This window comes from Neovison vison, chromosome 2 (assembly GCF_020171115.1).
Source record: "Neovison vison isolate M4711 chromosome 2, ASM_NN_V1, whole genome shotgun sequence".
Classification (NCBI taxonomy): Eukaryota; Metazoa; Chordata; class Mammalia; order Carnivora; family Mustelidae; genus Neogale; species Neogale vison.
Window position 1 is genome coordinate 20,778,838 of NC_058092.1, and position 18,998 is coordinate 20,797,835.

The following is an 18,998-nucleotide window of genomic DNA, read 5'->3' on the forward strand; positions in this document are numbered from 1 at the left end:
AGAGAACATTACAGGAGCAGAAACGCCTGCGTATCCTGTAAGAAGTACCACCCAACTCCCTTGGTAGCATGTTTCTGCCATTTCCATCTGTGCTGATGTTATAAACAGCTGATCTATAACTTCTTTCGTTTTTAAAAGATTTTATCTATTTATCTCAAAGGGAGAGAGAGCATAAGCAGAGGTAAGGGCAGAGGGAGAAGCAGACCCCTGCCTGACTTGGGGCTTGATCCCAGGACCCTGGGATCATGACCTGAGCTGAAGGCAGACGCTTAACAGACTGAGCCACCCAGGCGCCCCGATCTGTAACTTCTTTAAGAAAGTCCACCCAGGTTTACATTCTTATCAACTGTCCAAAATTGAGCTTCAAGAAACAAAAATAACCACAAACAAAAAGCCAGAAGAGTAGCAAGTTTCAAAAGGATGCTAAGTGAGACCCTTTCTAGATGAAACCTACTCCCTAGAAGCCAACTGGCCAAACAGATGCACAGTGGGAGAAAACATACTATGAGAACAGGTCCAGCTGGAAAATGCCTCGGGAACTCAATTAGATCCGTTAGTCTGCATCTGTGGATTTAAAATGATCATCGTCCACAGTGGAATAGATGTGTCCCTCGTTGCTGAGAAAATCCACAGCTTGCCTAGAAAGAAACAAAGGGGGAAAAAGGCTCATTTTCAAATTGACAAAGAAGAAAGGAAACGGACTTCTGGGTATGGGCAGCCACAGATTTTGCTCACTTCCCACTTTCTACCTTAGCTAAGAAGTCACAGCCATTTTGCTCAGAGGGCTCTTCCAGGAAGAGGCAGTAAAACTGCAAAAGTGAGATCATGCACGGAGACATTGATTATTAAAGCTGCCTTGGACCCTTCTCCCAGACTGTTGTAAAGGCAAGAAAATAGAGCCAAACTCAAATGCCAGGCTAAGCAAATGAAAATGATAATCTAAAAATGCAGTCCTGGGAGCCTGGGTGGCTCAGTGGGTAAGCCTCTGCCTTCGTTCGGCTCAGGTCATGATCTCAGGGTCCTGGGATCGAGTCCCACATCGGGCTCTCTGCTTGGCTAGGAGCCTGCTTCCTCCTCCTCGCTCTCTCTCTCTGCCTACTTCTGATCTCTGTCAAACAAATAAATAAAATCTTAAAAAAAAAAAATGCACATGAAACTCCTAGCATAAACAGCTATTTTTCAAAGTTCCTTCTCCCTACCCACCCACCAACCCTCTGGGAAGCAAAGCTGCAGGACATTAAGAAAGGTCTTTTCCAGAAATGGGAGGACGCCTTCAAACCCTTCGAGACCCTCAAGATCAGTGTAACATTTTTTTTTTTTTTAAAGATTTTATTTATTTATTTGACAGACAGAGATCACAAGTAGGCACAGAGGCAGGCAGAGAGGGAGAGGAGAAAGCAGGCTCCCTGCCGAGCAGGAAGCCCGATGCGGGGCTCCATCCCAGGACCCTGGGATCATGACCTGAGCTGAAGGCAGAGGCTTAACCCACTGAGCCACCCAGGTGCCCCGAGTGTAACATATTTGTTTGCTAACAGTAACTGTTTTCTTACTACTACTAAAATGTTTACTAACAGTAATAGAGCAACTACCGTGTGACAGTGGTTTTTTTTGTTGTTTTTTTAAGATTTTATTTATTTATTTGACACAGATGGAGAGAGGTCACAAGTAGGCAGAGAGACAGGCAGAGAGAGAGGAGGAAGCAGGCTCCCCGCTGAGCAGAGAGCCCAACTCAGGGCTCAATCCCAGGACCTTGGGATCATGACCTGAGCTGAAGGGAAAGGCTTTAACCCACTGAGCCACCCAGGCGCCCCTTTGTGACAGTGTTTCTGTACCTATTCATCACTGGAACTCTGAGATAGGAATTAACTTCTTCATTTTATAAAACAGGAAATGAAATTATACCTAAGCCTTTCTTTTCTATGTAAAACTAGAATATCAACAGATTTACAGTAACAAGTAACTATCAAAGGCACCAAAGTACTCAGCTTGTTTGATTGGTTCATCGGAATCCGGAAGCAGCTTGTCTAACATGGAACCAGAAGGATGCTGGAAGGACTGATAGTTTCAGGTCCAGAGGGCCAAATGCACATCTCCACAGTGGAAATAGTAACACCAATGGGCCCATATGTCTGAGGACCAGGAGCTAAGGCTCTTACTCCTCCAAATGGAATTCCACAAGAGGTCAAATTTTATCTGGTCAGTTTTGCTCAAAATTATATCCCCTGCACATAATGGGAATCACTATTTGTTAAATTACAAGTGAATCAGTGATGTGATGGGTAGCGTCACCTTTGTGAGTCCTTTTTCTATCTTTCCATGACGGAACAACTCCCCTTCTGTCAAAAAGATGGCAGCTGACAGTTTTATTTTTATGTGTAATAACTTCTCATTACGAGGAAACCCTGGTGAGGTAAAATGGGTATAATTCTGGAGCCCCAGCTGATGGGAACCAAATACTCACTTTATTGAGGCTACAGTCATGTGTTGGAGCTGGTTCTTGAGATCCTGAAAGTTCAGTCCTTCAGGTCTTGGACAAGCCTTAATCAAATTCAGCACCTGAAGATTCAAAGGAGAAAGATTTTAGCAACTACTCTAAATCAACTCCCTTATGTAAACCCGAGACCTTTGATAAGAACGAAATGAGTCAGGTCCTCAGACAGCCTTAGACTCATCAAGGAAGTAACAAATTTAAGACAGTCTGTGTCTTGGATTTCTGGAGACACTCAGTGTTTACCTGGTTTTGGGCCACAGTGAGGCCATTTGCTGGCATGGAGCTATTCCCACCAAAGATCCCTGTTTCACCCATTCCTGGATTGCTCATAGGTGCTCTTCCTGCTGGGGGCTGCATTAAGAAAGAAGTTCACAGCATTAGAAAATTTACCAATTTAAATACAGTCCTCGTATTGTGTTATAGCATGTTAGTAAGCAGCTCACAAAAATAATTTAAGCGGTTTTCCCAATAACAATTGCTTACAATGGAAGAAACAACTATCATCATTAGAGAGTCTTTCCAAGGAAGATAAAGTGATTCTCTGAAGCACGTAATATCATCCAGAAAGGTACCTCCTAGCTCCTTCTTGTTTTTGTGCTGTTGAGGGGAACCAGAGGAAAAATAGCACCAAGAAGAAAATTACCTGGAGATCTACTATAATGGTATATATCCTTGGTGCTTTATTATTCAAACATACACTTGGCTCACTCATTTATTTTGGGGAATTCCTACCATGCTCCTGATTTTATTATTAGTAAAATAATTTTATTATTGAAGTATAATTGACACACAGCATTATACATGTTAGTTTCAGGTATACAACATAGTGATTTGACAATTCTATAAAATTACCAGATGCTCACCATGGTAATGGTTCACCCATTTCACTCACCCTGCCCCCCCCAATTCAAGCAATTACTGTCACCTAGGCATGAAGCATTGTGAGAGGAAAAAAAAAAAAACCCAGTTCCCATCACTCTCTGTTCTTTTTAATAACAACAGATTATAATCCCTGTTTCCATTTTCTTTCTTCTCAGTCACTCCCCAGCCCACTATATTTGTACTCTTACTGAATATACCTCGGAAACTGTTCTCACCGAAGTCACCAGTGACTTTTCTTTTCTTTTTTACTGAAGATTTTATTTATTTATTTGACAGAGATCACAAGTAGGCAGAGAGGCAGGCAGAGAGAGAGAGAGAGGAGGAAGCAGGCTCCCTGCTGAGCAGAGAGCCCGATGCGGGACTCGATCCCAGGACCCTGAGATCACGACCTGAGCCGAAGGCAGCGGCTTAACCCACTGAGCCACTCAGGCGCCCCACCAGTGACTTTTCAACCAATATACCCAACAGTCCCTTTCGGTCCTAACACTACCTCTCAGAAAGACACGCTGACCACACTCCTCTTGAAATCTACCCACCTGTCCCTAGGTTTCTTGATGGAAAGTTCTTCTGGTTCTCCACTTACTTCTCAAACTCTACCTTCTCAGCATCCCTCACCAGCCTTTCTCTCTCCCTATCCCCCAAAAGGCTGACAGATCCCCCAGGATTCCACCCCAGACCTCCTCCTGGGCCACAAATTCTTGTTCCCAGCTATGGACTGGATACACCCACCTCGTGCTCTCACACACTCTGAAGTTAAGATTATGACCCTCCCTAAACCTGCTTGCCCTGCTCTATCCCATCTCTGTGAGTAAAGCTAACCCAGTCCTGTAGACTTCAGTCCGGAGTCCATTCACTCACTTCCCAGTCTGTCACCACAGCATATCACACAAGCTCAGTGTAGCGCAAGTCCATCCTCGTCACCCTGGCCTCCCGATGGCATCTCAGCCACTAGTCTCTCCTACTCCAGTCAACTTCTGTCTTTGTGTCAGGTAACAACTTCAGGTAACAGTAACAGCTGCAGATCCTGTCCCTCCTGTGTCGGAAAGCTTTCAGGTGGCTCCCCCTGCCTGTGAAAATAATATACACCTACACAGTCAAGACCCACCACAGATGTCAAGATCTCCAGTTTATTCTTGACTGCTCCTTCCCGACACACTTTACTCCCCAGCTGCACCTGGACTACTTCTTCTTCTTTTTTTTTTTTTTAAAGATTTTATTTATTTTATTTTATTTTATTTTTTTAAAGATTTTATTTATTCATTTGACAGACGGAGATCACAAGTAGGCAGAGAGGCAGGCAGAGAGAGGGGGGAAGCAGGCTCCCTCCTGAGCAGAGAGCTCGATGTGGGGCTCGATCCCAGGACCCTGGGATCATGACCTGAGGGGAAGGCACAGGCTTTAACCCACTGAGCCACCCAGGCGCCCCTATTTATTTTATTTGACAGATAGAGATCATAAGCAGGCAGAGAGGCAGGCAGAGGGAGAGGGAGGAGGAAGCAGGCTCCCTGCTCAGCAGAGAGCCCCATGTGGGGCTCGATCCCAGGACCCTGGGATCATGACCTGAGCCAAAGGCAGAGGCTTTAAACCACTGAGCCACCCAGGTGCCCCTGCACCTGGACTTCTTGCCGGCTACAAACATGCCTCTGCCCTGAACATGTTGTTCCCTGTCTGGAATGCTCCTCCCCTCATCTGCCTGGTAAACACTGACTTCCCATCTGGCAAAGCCTAACTTAATCGCTACTGCCTTTGAAAGCTGTCCAACATGGCCCAAGCCAAGTCAGCCAAGTTCTTCCTCCTCAGCTCTCAAACATTTGGCCCATTCCCTCTCACAGCAGCCAGCACACTGTTCGCCTGGCACTTTCTGCCACAAGCCCCTCCATTTTCACAGTGCCTGGTGCAACCTGTGCTCCATGTTTTATCCACTGAACTGAATAAATAAGGATGATAGAACGTCAAATGTGTTCACTACCCAAAACAGATAAAAAAGCACTACGGAAACTTGTTAGGAGAAATCCCATCGAGTGAGGAGATGCATTCATTCAATAAATGCTCATTAAATGCCTACTGCTTTGAGGTAATAAATAAAAACCAGTCATGGTCTCTTGTTTTCAAGCTAGATACCTTCACGCTGCCTGCTGGTAAAACAGAAGTCTTACATCTTATGATCCAGTAATACTGAACTGAAGGCTAGTTCTTACCCAAATACTCTGCTGAAAGGGCCTCGGGTCCTGCTTCAGGTAACCCCACACCTCACGAATCTTTCAGGACTTGGGTTTAGGCATCACCTCCTCCAAGGGGTCTTCCTTGATGTCCAGGTCAGGATGGGAAACACTTTGCTGTGGTTCCACGGTACCCTGTGCTTGCCACTTATCCTGCCTTCACTGCCGAGGCGATCTGAATCTCCACTGCTCAAATACGAACTCTTTGCAGGAAAGAGTGTTTTATTTACTCCTCAATGTAACTGTCTTTGTGCCCGGTTTCCATTCCCTCATCATCCATTCTGACTTTATAAATCACTTTTATGAAATATGTGATCCATACACATATATGTCATTAACTATGGCAATAAAATAAACACTCAAACTTTCTACCTAGTTCTGTTCTTCTTTTCTTTTTTAAAGATTATTTATTTACTTATTTGACAGAGAGAGAGTGTCACAGTGAGAGAGGGAATGCAAGCAGGAGGAGCAGGAGAGGGAGAAGCAGGATTCCCACTAAGCAGAGAGCCCAACGTGGGGCTCTATCCCAGGACCCCAGGATCATGACCTGAGCCAAAGGCGGACGCTTAACAACTGAACCACCCAGGCGCCCCAAATTCTGTTCTTTTTAACCCACTTCCCACATCCTCTACCGAAGCCTCCCTTGTGAAGATCCAGGTTTCCAAATCCAGTGGCAGATGTCTCTCATCACCTGCCTTGACTTCAAGGCCGCATTCTACAGTTGATCACCACCCCCTCCTTCCTAAAATAGTCTTTTCAGAATATTCTACAGAATGACATTTCCTGGTTTCCTCCTGCCTAACTGGTAATTTTTTTTCTACTTCCACTGGCTTCTGTTCTACTCAGACTTCTAAAGGTTAGTGTGTCCCAGAGCTCAGGTCTCTGACCTCTTAACTCCCCAGTTATCTCATCTCATCTGAGGCTTTAAATATCACCTACACGATGACTCCCGAATTTCCACCTTTAGCCTCGACCTCTCCCTTGGATCCCCCTCTACATATTCAACCATCCATTCTGTTCTCCACGTGGGTATCTACCTGGCACCTCACCACTTGGCAAGTCCCAACAGAACTCTGGATTTTACCCTCCAAATGTGTTAGCTTCACTTAGTTGCTCAAGCCCCAAATTCATTTTTGAATCCTTCCTCTTTATATCCTATATGTAACCCACCGGACGAGTCCTGTCAGCTCTACCTTCAAATTACATCAGCCAACCACTCCTTACCCCAGCTGCTGCTACCATTCCTAGATTAATTCTATTAATTAATCTAGGCTATTCCTGGTGCCTCATCATCTATGCTCCAAGGAGTGGTTGGATATAAAGAGGAAGGATTAAAAAATGACTTTGGGGCTTGAGCAACTAAGTGAAGCCCAAGTGAATTTTTTAAAAGACATATCAGACCATGTCACTCCCTCATTGAAACCTTCTAAGGGCCTAGAATAATGATTGGTACACATCAGGCTCAATAAATATTTCTCAATGAAACGAATAAATGAATGGATTTCTTTGTATCCCCAGTGCTTACCAAATTGGCACAGAACAGGATGTAATAGCATCCTTAGTGGCTCGGGGGTTTTCTATACTTTCCTACTCTGTAACCAATAATCCTTCACCTGGGCACCAGAAATCATCTAAGGACTTTTTTTTGCCTTTTTTTTTTTTTTTTAAAGCGGGCTCCACATCCAACATGGGGCTTGAACTCACAGTCTGGAGATCAAGAGTGACATGCTCTACCATATCAACTGAGCCAGCCAGGCACCCCAATCTAAGGACATTCTAATAGAAGAATAAACCCTCTGTGTGGCCCTAGATGGACTGGTCAAAAGGAATTTACACAGTAGAAAATAATGTTGAAAATTTTCAATATGAAGCAGGGAAGATAACTTCAGGGACAAAATAATGGTGTATAGTTTTTCCTATTTAGCCAACAGGTTAGAAGAAAAGCAGTAAAATGCTGCCCATGTTGGGATCTTTCTCTGAATACAATCCTGGAGCCAAGCATTCAGCCTATAGTTAGTTACGTGTCTACACGTGAAGGCTGTTTTAGGCTTCGGCCTTCCAAGTCGGTGGGGTTAGAGGAACTTGGAATTCTGAGAGAAAAAGGAGTGCTTCCTTTGGAATAAAATAACATGGCAAAGCTCATGAAGAAAATGCTCTGAGGACTGAGTGAGGCTTTTCTTTTGGCTCAACCTTCAAAACATCAAGAAAATCGAAGCCAGAGCACAGAAGCTGTCTATGTTTTTCCAGAGAAGAGAAAAAATTCCAAGAGTAAAGTTGCTCACCTGACTGTTATATTTGCTTAGGATCATGTGTGCATTGACAACTTCCAGAATATGGGTGGTGAACTCATTCATATCCTCCAGAGGCATGATCTTAAAGGCTACAAGGCTTTTTTTGTTCTAATAAAATAAAGGGAAAAATGTGAATAAAGGACAAGCACATTCAAAGCAACCTTAGGGCAAAACACTATGGCACTTGTCTTGGTTATGATATTCTGCCAATATGGAAAAAATGTGTTATATACTTAAGATTTTTAACTCAAGGTCAATCCTAATATAGTCATTCATGGGAAGAAAAAACAAAACCAGCTCAGAGTTGTTCAAAAACTTGCCCAAGGTTTACACACCAAGCAGAGTAGTCTCCTGACTCTATATCCGGTGTCTTCCTTTTTTACCCCTTAGTGGATGCCGTGGATGGCAATTATAGGCGGGGATCCTGTTCTTTCTCTACCATGGAAATCAAGAGTTGTGCTCTTCTGAGTCAGCCAGGTACCCCTCTGTGAGTTTTATATTAAGCTAAAAAACCTGTTATTTCTCTTTGAAGAGAATAATGAAGTAATTTCAATCTAATTCCCATTTAACAGAAAGACTTGGTTCAATCTTAAGTATCCTAAACTCAGGCATGAGTCCAGAAACTGCTTCATGCAAATATAACTTAACGATCATTTTTTCTTGCTTCACCTGAAAAGATCTCAGATGGCCAGCCACTTTCACATATGTCTCTGGAGGAACCACTGTGTTTTCACTGCTGGCATCCTGAAAGAAAAAAACATATCACATGAGGGTCTTAGGGATGTTGGTAAAACTTTAAAACTGCTAAAAAACACAAAATAACCTGCTAAATTATGTACAGAAAGAGAGCATTAGGGACGCCTGGGTGGCTCAGTTGGTTAAGCAGCTGCCTTCGGCTTGGGTCATGATCCCAGCGTCCTGGGATCGAGTCCCATATCAGGCTCCTTGCTCGGCAGGGAGCCTGCTTCTCCCTCTGACTGCCTTCCACTCTGTCTGCCTGTGCTCACTCTTGCTCTCTCTGACAAATAAATAAATAAATAAAATCTTTAAAAAAAAAGAGCATTAAAAAGTAAGAGTGCTAACAGATCCTCATGTGGCACTAACTAGTTTGCCTGCCTTTTAGAATTTACCTTTTTAGAAAATCAGGCATTAGAATAAAAAGACCTCTAATAATAATTGCCAGTTCCAAAGCTCTATGTCACATACATCATCAAAAAAGCAAACAAGTGGGCACATGGGTGGCCAGGGTTCTGGGATCGAGTCCCATATCTGGCTCCCTGCTTGGCGGGAGTCTGGTTCTCCCTGTCCCTCTGCCTGCTGCTCCCCCTTGCTTGTGCGTTCTCTTCCTCTGACAAATTAATAACACCCCCCCCCCAAAGCAAACAAGTATGCACTCTTATTCACTGCTGTTGGGCACAAAATTTTCCAGTGGATCTACTTATCAGCACAGCAATTCTACCTTTAGGATTTTATTTTATTTATTTATTAAAAGATTTTATTTATTTATTTGACAGAGATCACAAGGAGGCAGAGAGGCAGGCAGAGAGAGAGGAGTAAGCAGGCCCCCTGCTGAGCAGAGAGCCCGATGTGGGGCTCAATCCCAGAATCCTGGGATCATGACCTGAGCCAAAGGCAGAGAGAGGCTTTAACCCACTGAGCCACCCAGGTACCCCAACATTTAGGATTTTAAGGAAATAATTAAGAACCTGCATTAAGATTTAGATGTATTTATTTATTTATTTTTAAAGATTTTATTTGTTAGAGAGAGGGAGTGCACACACCGAAGCAAGGGGAGGGGCAGAGGGCAAAGCAGGCTCCCCGCTGCACAGGGATCCCAATGCAGGGCTCAATCCTAGGACCCTGAGATCATGACCTACCTCCGGGCAGATGCTTAACTGACTGAGCCACCCAGGTGCCCCAAGATTTACCTTTAAATGCAGCTCATGATCTGAGGGTCTTGAGTTTGAGCCCCACAGTGGGTGTAGAGATTACTTAAATAAATTAAAATTTAGCCTTATGTATATTCATATGGCATAGTCTAAAATACTAAAAAACTGAAAACAACCTAAATAACCAACAAGTCATGCATTCATACAATGGAATACTTCACACCATTGCAATTCATAATGTAGATTTCTATTTATTGTCAGAGAAGACCAGTTGTGGTGGCACGTGGGAAAAAAAGCTGATTTCCCTTGTGGAGGAAAAGACACACCAGAACGCTACCAATGGTTAACTAGGATAATTATCGTTAATTTTAACATGTCTTTTTGAGTTTTCTAAAATATATACATATGATTTATAACAAATATGTATTAACTAAGTCTTAAAGTTCTTTTCTGATCATAAAATGCTTAAGTATAGGGGTGCCTGGGTGGCTCAGTTGTTAAGCATCTGCCTTCAGCTCAGGTCATGATCTTGTGGTCCTGGGATTGAGCCCTGTGTTGGGCTCCCTGCTTAGCGGGGCAGTCTGCCTCTCCCTTTGCCCCTCCCCTGCCACGCTCTCTTTCTCTCAAATAAATAAATAAAATCTTTTTTTTTTTTTTTTAAAGATTTTATTTATTTTATTTGACAGACATATCACAAGTAGGCAGAAAGGCAGGCAGAGAGAAAGGAAGGGAAGCAGGCTCCCTGCAGAGCAGAGAAGCCCGATGCGGGGCTCGATCCCAGGACCCTGGGATCATGACCTGAGCTGAAGGCAGCGGCTTTAACCCACTGAGCCACCCAGGTGCCCCAATAAATAAAATCTTAAAAAAAAAAAAAGTTTAAGTATAAGGGTGCCTGGCTGGCTCAGTCGGGAGCATGCTGCTCTTGATCTCGGGGTTGTAAGTTCAAGACCCATGTTGGATGTAGAGATTACTTAAAAATAAAATCTTAAAGAAAAAAATATATGTTCATATATATATAAAATTATATATCATCTTATCCTTTATGTAAGACTGCATTCATTTCTACGTACAGATATACAGACAGAAATGTATGAAAAGATATTTACCAAAACCTGTTAGAGCAATTAATTGTCCCCTCTGGAATGTGGGATTTCAGGTGACTTTTAAATGTTTTATAAGTAGGCATGGTACATGTTGTTTGCTCATGTAGTATTAGGCATTATAGTATCTACCTCCCCACTTGGATGTCAAGGATTGGGTCTTTCTCATTCTTTGTGTACAAGGGATCAAGCACAGTCTGGTTCAAAATTGGTACTCCAATAATAATTATTGAATGAATTATTCTGTATTTTTCCAAGAAGCAAAAATTAAAGAATGCAGAACTACCTAGTTATTTCTCTATAGACAACTTGTGCTTTTTTAAGAAAAAATAGTATACAAAGTATTTATGATCTAAATTTTCTATAATGAATGAACTTTTAAAATACAAAAAACCAGGGTGCCTGAGTGGCACAGTGGGTTAAGCCTGCCTTTGGCTCAGGTCATTATCTCAGAGTCCTGGGATCGAACCCCACAACCGGCTCTCTGCTCAGTGGGGAGCCTGCTTCCCTCTCTCTCTCTCTCTGCCTGCCTCTCTGCCTACTTGTGATCTCTGTCAAATATTAAAAAATACATATAAAAAACCAAGAGATCTTTTACCCAATTAAAAATAAAAAGGATAAAAAGTATAGATTTCCTTTTAGTTTATCTCCATGTTTACACAGATGCTCACATACATGTGGCTTTACAAAAATGGGGTCATACCACGTATACCATCTTGTAATATGCTCTTTTCCTCTCAAGTTTATGGTAAACACTTCATGACAGTTACACATTTCTGTATCATCTATTATATATCATAAATATACTACAGTTTAGTAGGGCCCTATTGCTTGCATTTTGAAACTGTTTTTTAAAAACGATTATTGTTGGGGCGCCTGGGTGGCTCAGTGGGTTAAAGCCTCTGCCTTCAGCTCAGGTCATGATCTCAGGGTCCTGGGATTGAGCCCTGCATCGGGCTCCCTGCTCAGCGGCACCCCTGCTTCCTCCTCTCTCCCTGCTTCTCTGCCTACTTGTGATCTCTGTCAAACAAATAAAGAAAATCTTTAATAAATAAATAAATAAAAATAATTATTGTTTTTAAAAGATTTGAGAGTTTGAGAGAGAGAGAAAGAACACAAACCGGGTGAGGGGCACAAGGAGAAGCACACTCCCCACTGAGAAGGGAGTCTGATATGGGGCTTGATCTCGGCACTGCAGGACCATGACCTAAGCCAAAAGCAGACAATTAACCAACTGAGCCACCTGGGCGCCCCTGAAATTGTTTTCTTAGGTTTCTTTTTAAGATTTTAGTTATTTATTTGACAGACGGACATCACAAGTAGGCAGAGAGGCAGGCAGAGATAGAGGAGGAAGCAGGCTCCCTGCTGAGCAGAGAGTCAGATGCAGGCCTTGATCCCAGGACCCTGGGGTCATGACCTGAGCCCAAGGCAGAGGCTTTAACCCACTGAGCCACCCAGGCACACTTTTTTTTTTTTTTAAGGATTCATTTGCGAGAGAAAGAGAAAGTGCACTCAACCGGGAGAAGGGCAAATGGAGAGGGTGAGGGAGGCAGACTCCCTGCTGAGTGCAGAGCACAACTCATTGCTCAAACTCACAACCCTGAGATCAAGACCTAAGACTAAATCAAGAGTCTAACACTTAACCAACCGAGCCACCCAGGTACCCCTGAAACTGTTTTTAATTTTTCATTATTATAAACAATGCTATGATCAACACTCTTACAACTGAATCTTTGCACACATCTTTTATTATTATTTTTTTTTTTTAAAGACTTTATTTATTTATTTATTTGACAGAGAGAGATTACAAGTAGGCAGAGAGTCAGGCAGAGAGAGAGAGGAGGAAGCAGGCTCCCCGCTGAGCAGAGAGCCCGATGCGGGACTCGATCCCAGGACCCTGAGATCATGACCTGAGCCGAAGGCAGCGACTTAACCCACTGAACCACCCAGGCGCCCTTATTATTATTATTTTTTAAAGATTGTATTTATTTGCCAGAGAGCACAAGCAGGGGCAGCAGCACAGGCTTCCCGCTGAGCAAGCAGCCTGATGTGGGACTCGATCCCAGGACCCTAAGATCATGACCTGAGCTGAAGGCAGATGCTTAACCAACTGAGCCACTTAGGTGTCCCTTTGCACACATCTTATTATCTTATTTCCTTAACGTAACCTCTGGCAGGGGAGAGCTAGATCAACATTCTTATGATGGATGATTTTGATCATTAGCTGATTTTTGAGGTAACTTATATCAAATCAACTTATACTCAAACCATCAAGGTAGGATGGCATCCAATTCCCTTGACAAACATGACAAATCATTCAACAAATATTTAGTTAAGTCCCTGCTAAGTGCTAGAGGCACTGCGGTAGCTACTACTTTCTTTTTTTTAAAGAACATATATATACATTTTTAGGGGGCGCCTGGGTGGCTCAGTGGGTTAAAGCCTCTGCCTTCGGCTCAGGTCATGATTGGGATTGAGCCCCGCATCGGGCTCTCTGCTCAGCAGGGAGCCTGCTTCCTCCTCTCTCTCTGCCTGCCTCTCTGCCTACTTGTGATCTCTGTCAAATAAATAAATAAATAAAATCTTTAAAAAAAAAAAAAGAATATATATATACATTTTTAGATTCTATTTATTCACTTGACAGAGAGATAGAGAGTTCAAGTAGGCAGAGAGGCAGGCAGAGGGAAAGGGAGAAGCAGGCTCTCGGCTGAGCAGGGAGCCCAATGTGGGGCTCGATCCCAGAACCCTGGGATCACGACCTGAGCCGAAGGCAGACACTCAACCTACCAAGCTACCCAGGCACCCCTGATAGCTACTACTCTTATCAGAAGTGGACACTGCCATTCTTATTTTTTTTTCCTATGCTAATTTAATAAATTAAAAATGGCAGGGTGCCTGGGTGGCTCAATCGGTTAAGTGTCTCACTCTTGATTTAGGCTCGGGTCATGATCGCAGGGTCGTGAGAGTGAGCCCTGCGTGGAGCCTGCTTAAGACTCTCGTCCTCCTTCTGCCTCTGTCCCACCACCCATTCCTTCTCTAAACAAACAAAAACAAAACCAAACCCTGTTTTCACAGAGTTTATATTCTAGTGTGTCCTGTCACTTGCCTTTTAACTTTGCTTATATATAGTGAAGTTTGGAACATTTTAAATTCTTATGAATTCAAGTGTGTTAACCTTTCATTTTAGGATTTCTGCCTTTGACGTCTTGCTTATAAATCATTCTTATACTAAGAAATTATAAAGAGTAAAAAAGTCCAACATCTCGAGTCCCAAAGTAGCCCCACCCTAAATTCAAAAATAACTACTTACGTCTGTGTCAACCCACTGGCGAACATCCATGGGCGCAGCTGTCATGTCATCTATTTTGTACACAATGTTGGTTGGGGCCTTCTCTGCATGTCTGATTATACCCACAATAGTGACCTAGATCAGAAGGAAAGAAAAGTTGGGTTTTCCTGGAAACTAAAACAACATTCATGTACTTTTTAAATGAGTAACTTTTATTTCATTCTTCACATGATGAAGGGACTCTTCCACAAACTGTTTTACTTACCTGTGAAATCTCAACATTCCCAATTTTGAACATTTCATCAACCAGAGTGGCAGAAAGCAGCTGAGATATGGTACAGGGTACAATGTGCTGGGCTCGGGCTCTCTGAAAAGATAGATGCATAAATTCAGTTAAGAGGGGCGCCTGGGTGGCTCAGTGGGTTAAAGCCTCTGCCTTCGGCTCAGGTCATGATCCCAGTGTCCTGGGATCGAGCCCCGAGTCGGGCTCTCTGCTTGGTGGGGAGCCTGCTTCCCTTCCTCTCTCTCTGCCTACGTGTGATCTCTGTCTGTCAAATGAATAAATAAAATCTTAAAAAAAAAATCCAGTTAAGAAAATAATAACTGGGGCACCTGGGTGGCTCAGTGGGTTAAGCCGCTGCCTTCGGCTCAGGTCATGATCTCAGGGTCCTGGGATCGAGTCCCGCATCAGGCTCTCTGCTCGGCAGGGAGCCTGCTTCCCTCTCTCTCTCTCTCTGCCTGCCTCTCTGTCTCTCTGTCTGCTTGTGATCTCTGTCTGTCAAATAAACAAATAAAATCTTTAAAAAAAAAAAAAGTAAAGAAAACAATAACTACCACCCACTAACACCTTTCATGTGCCAAGCACTTGACATACATCATTAACATTGAATCCTCACTCTTGCTTCACAGAGATGGAAACCAAGATCATATAGCTAACAAATACCACACTTCAGAATTCAAACTAGGTGTCTGACTCCAAAGCTCCTGATCAATGAGTTAAGTTTGTGTGGCACATGGATTCACTAAAATGAGCACGCCAGAGTGTGGACAACATAAGGAAGGATGACCTGCTTCCGGGACAAAACTTATACTCCAGTTTTAGGACAAAGGCAAGCTGGAGCTGGCTGTTTAGTTCACCAATGACAGGAGATGGTATTTGGAAAAGGTTTGAGAAATGGCCAGCAGAGACAGAACTTTGGAGTTGCCCTACGTCTCATGATAAAATATTAACAAAAGTTCGAGGTAGAGTTTTCTTAAGGACAGATGCTCTGACAATAGAATGGAAGTCCTGGGGAAAATGGGATAAAGGCTTGACCATGCTGGACGTCCTAAAGGGAAAGGACACTATGCGTTGGGTAGGTGATGTCTACCCAAGGACACTGAAATCCCATTCAAAAGCAGCCTAACAACTTACTGTCACCTACAACTGGCCAGGGCAGGTCTCATGGCATAAAGATGAGAAAAACAGAATAGGATTTGCCCTCAACACACTCCTACCTAACGGAGGCACAAATGTAAATAACAAACCTGGTCTTGATACACTACAGAGTGAGACGCACTACATGGGATCCCAAAACGTATTGGCACTTTCAAAGGTAGCATTCAGGCTCTACCCTGAAGTGTGAAAACATCAACACTAAAAAAACAATAAGGCACGGGCATTACAGGCTACAGGTAAATATGCACTCTCATAAACTCATTTAGAGAAATAAGCACAAGGAAGAAAAGGCACGGTGGATTAAAGATTAGAATTTTTGTCAGAAATCAACAACCAAACAGCTATTCTTCATGTAAGATGGAACATAACAGACTCAGTCCCTTCACCTTCCAGACCCTCTGTTGTACAATGGAATAATCAATAAATACATTATGGAATTATATGAAATAATTGGTATGAAAAATATAAAGCAATGTCCAAATGTATGGGAATTATCAATCAATTCTTTCCCACTGACATACACCCCTGAATTAAAATTTTAGGTAAAAGCTTATCAACTTGTACAAAAAATACAGAACCTGCTAATATTGAACCTTAACACCACATCTGAACGACACCTAACAAGTAGCCAAATCAACCTGTATTTAAAAGATGAAATCAGTAGCAGTTAAATACAAACTCACCTCTGAAAGTGAATAACAAGCATTTAGACAGCTTTTTACAGATCACTTTCCTATATATTACATTACCTTATTTATCAATTCTCAGCACCACCGTGTGATATAAGTAGTATTAGTACCATTATCTGATGAGAAAAACTAAGGGTCACAAGGTTCAAGTCGTCGCACTAAAGATACTGCCACTTAAAAGCTGATTCCAGACACTATCTATCCTGATTCCAACACTCACATTCTTTTTAACAAAAATATTTGGGACCAGGGGTGTCTTGCTGGCTCAGTCAGAAGAGCATGTGACCTGATGGGGGGTGGTGATTCTGAGTTCAAGACCCATGTCAGGTGCAGAGATTACTTAAATAAATACAAACTTAAAAAACAAAACCTGGGACCATTTATTGAAAGTGACTACAGGGCAGGCACTTTATATACACTATATATTAGAATATTCAGTCTCATAACAACTTTATAAGGTATGTATTATCAATCTCATTTGATTCCTGATGTTAAGAAATTTGTCCAATGAAACCCTGTGTGTCAGAGTAATGGTAGAACACAGATATACCTGACTTCCAAGACCATGCTCTTCCCACCGCTTTTTATCACCTCATTACATGTAATTAAAAAAAAAAAAAAAGAATTTCGAATACATGAAGAATGCAAAATAGGCAAGTAGCAAAAGCCCAGTTTTCCCACAAGACTGATTCATTAGCTATATTGGTAAATTTCAGAATAAAGCCAATTCAACGTTGGAAGTGAAAGTAGGAGAAATGTCCTTTTTAAAAACTTAACAGCACTTAATTCTAAGATTCGGTAAGGCAGTAACTGGTAATTATCCAATCAGTTCATGTTTGACACTTTTCGCCGCATAAATTTTCTCTCAGGGACGAGTTAGGAACTTCAGAACAGAATGAAATAAAACGGAATACTCTTTCAACCTACTGATTTCCTTTCAGCCTGCGAAGGTGTCGGCGATCCGAAGCCCCCGGGGGACTGCGTGTAGCCGCCCGCTCCGCCGAAGGAGGAGCTGCTGTAGCTTTCAGATGCATCTGGTTTTAAACAACAGTATCAATGCCTGTGCTGCTTTCCAAGCCTCAGAACACCCCACCGGCCCCCTCAGACTTCACCCCACAGCCAACCACTCCCAGCATCGCCCTAATCTTCCTCACCACCTTAACCCCGGCCCCCGGCCCCCCGCCCCTTCGCCACCCCGTCCCTCCCCCACTCGCACCGCCGCACGCCTCTCCGACCCCTGCCCTCTTGCTAAATCCTCTTTGCGACTCTCATCCTTACTAAACCACATCCTGGTCCCGACTCTCTCAGGAAAGAAGTCCAGAAGACGCCTATCTGGCGGGTTTGTCCAGCTCCTCAGAACCCTGCTGCGGCCGCAGTGTTAAATTCACTTCCCGCTGGTGCGACAAACTCCTTCCCGCGAACCATGGAGCCAATCAGCGCCCAGAACGCTTCTTACTTCAGCCAATCAATGCTCACGAACTTTACGCTTTTTCCCGTCTTCTCGGGCCCTGCTTGAGAAAACGCGCACTCCGCTTCCGATGGGGCTGGAAGCCTCCGCGGCCATTTTTCCTAAGGGCAAAACAAGCGGCGCAAGCGGAAGCAAGGAACGGCGAGAGGCTGATAGGGCCGTGTCTCAAGAAAACAACCAATCAAAATGATAATTCCGAATCTCTGGCAGCATAATCCCACCTCCGTCAGTGAGCGACATCTTACATCACTTCCTTTGTTTGGTGTACCCCGGTTCCCGCCAAACTCTTGCCAATCAGACGACGCCTTAATCTACACCAATTCAGCAGAATTCTTGCTTCGGTGACTTGGATACGCCGTCCGGTGCGGGGTTTCGCACCTGCGTCTCACCGTGCTGTCTTCAGGGCAGGTCGTGGGTTTGCTAGTTCCTTTCCAAAAAAAGCCAGGTTCTGTTTTTGTATCGGCATTCCCTCGTCCTGATTTCCCTCCGTAAGGCTGTGGGGTATTAAAATACATCCTCCTCCCCAGAACGGCCTTTTAGAAGATCTGAGGATCGCATCCCACCCCTGCCCCCTCCTCTGCGTGATTTAATAGGGTTCCGCATCCCTGATTGTTTAAACTCTTCTTCGTGTAACATTGTTTTGTCCCTGCCGTAGAAAGGAGAACACATCTGTCAGCTCCTTCCTCTTAAATATCGCCAGATTGTTAGGCCCCCTCACACCCCACTTATTTTGATTAAAAAAGTTTTGCTGCCTCTTTTGTTCCAAGTTCTGTGCTGGCCACTGGGATTCAACGGGAAGACAGACAGACATGGTCCCTAGGCTCCTGGGTCGTTTTATTTTTCTAAAACAGCAGGCATTGTCTTAAGTTCTTTACGTTTAGTAACTCAGTCCTGTGAGGTCGGTGAATACTGTCCCTGCCCCAGTTTTACAAGGGAGGCAGCCAAAGCAAAGAGAGGCTAAGTGGTGGAGGTCTGCATTCAAGCCCAGGAAGTCTGATTTTATCCACTAGCGTAGATACTATACCTTCTTGAACATCCCAGAACTGGGACACAAACTCAAGTTGACAACTGGGGTCAGGTAGGAAAATTTGCAAATGTAGTGGGCTGGATAATAAAGGGAAAATTTTTTTAACTTTTTTTTTTCCTCCACCGTGAGAAAAACAACTACACAAACATAATGGTAAATAGCAACTGACAACAAATATGGGTCCAGTGCTGTCACCAACATATTTTTAGCAGAAC

General features: G+C 43.4%; 1 protein-coding gene across 1 annotated transcript; it reads right to left on the minus strand.

Moving 5' to 3' along the window:
• Positions 1-229: 229 nt before the first annotated feature.
• Positions 230-17,796, minus strand: RPA2 (replication protein A2). The gene is made up of 9 exons (XM_044237559.1): positions 17,567-17,796; positions 17,216-17,322; positions 14,427-14,528; positions 14,183-14,296; positions 8,553-8,627; positions 7,875-7,991; positions 2,735-2,842; positions 2,462-2,556; positions 230-638 (listed from the first exon to the last, which is right to left on the minus strand). The coding sequence occupies exons 1-9, from the start codon at positions 17,574-17,576 to the stop codon at positions 554-556; spliced, it is 813 nt and encodes a 270-aa protein (XP_044093494.1). The 5' UTR covers positions 17,577-17,796; the 3' UTR covers positions 230-553.
• Between the last annotated feature and the right edge of the window lie 1,202 nt (positions 17,797-18,998).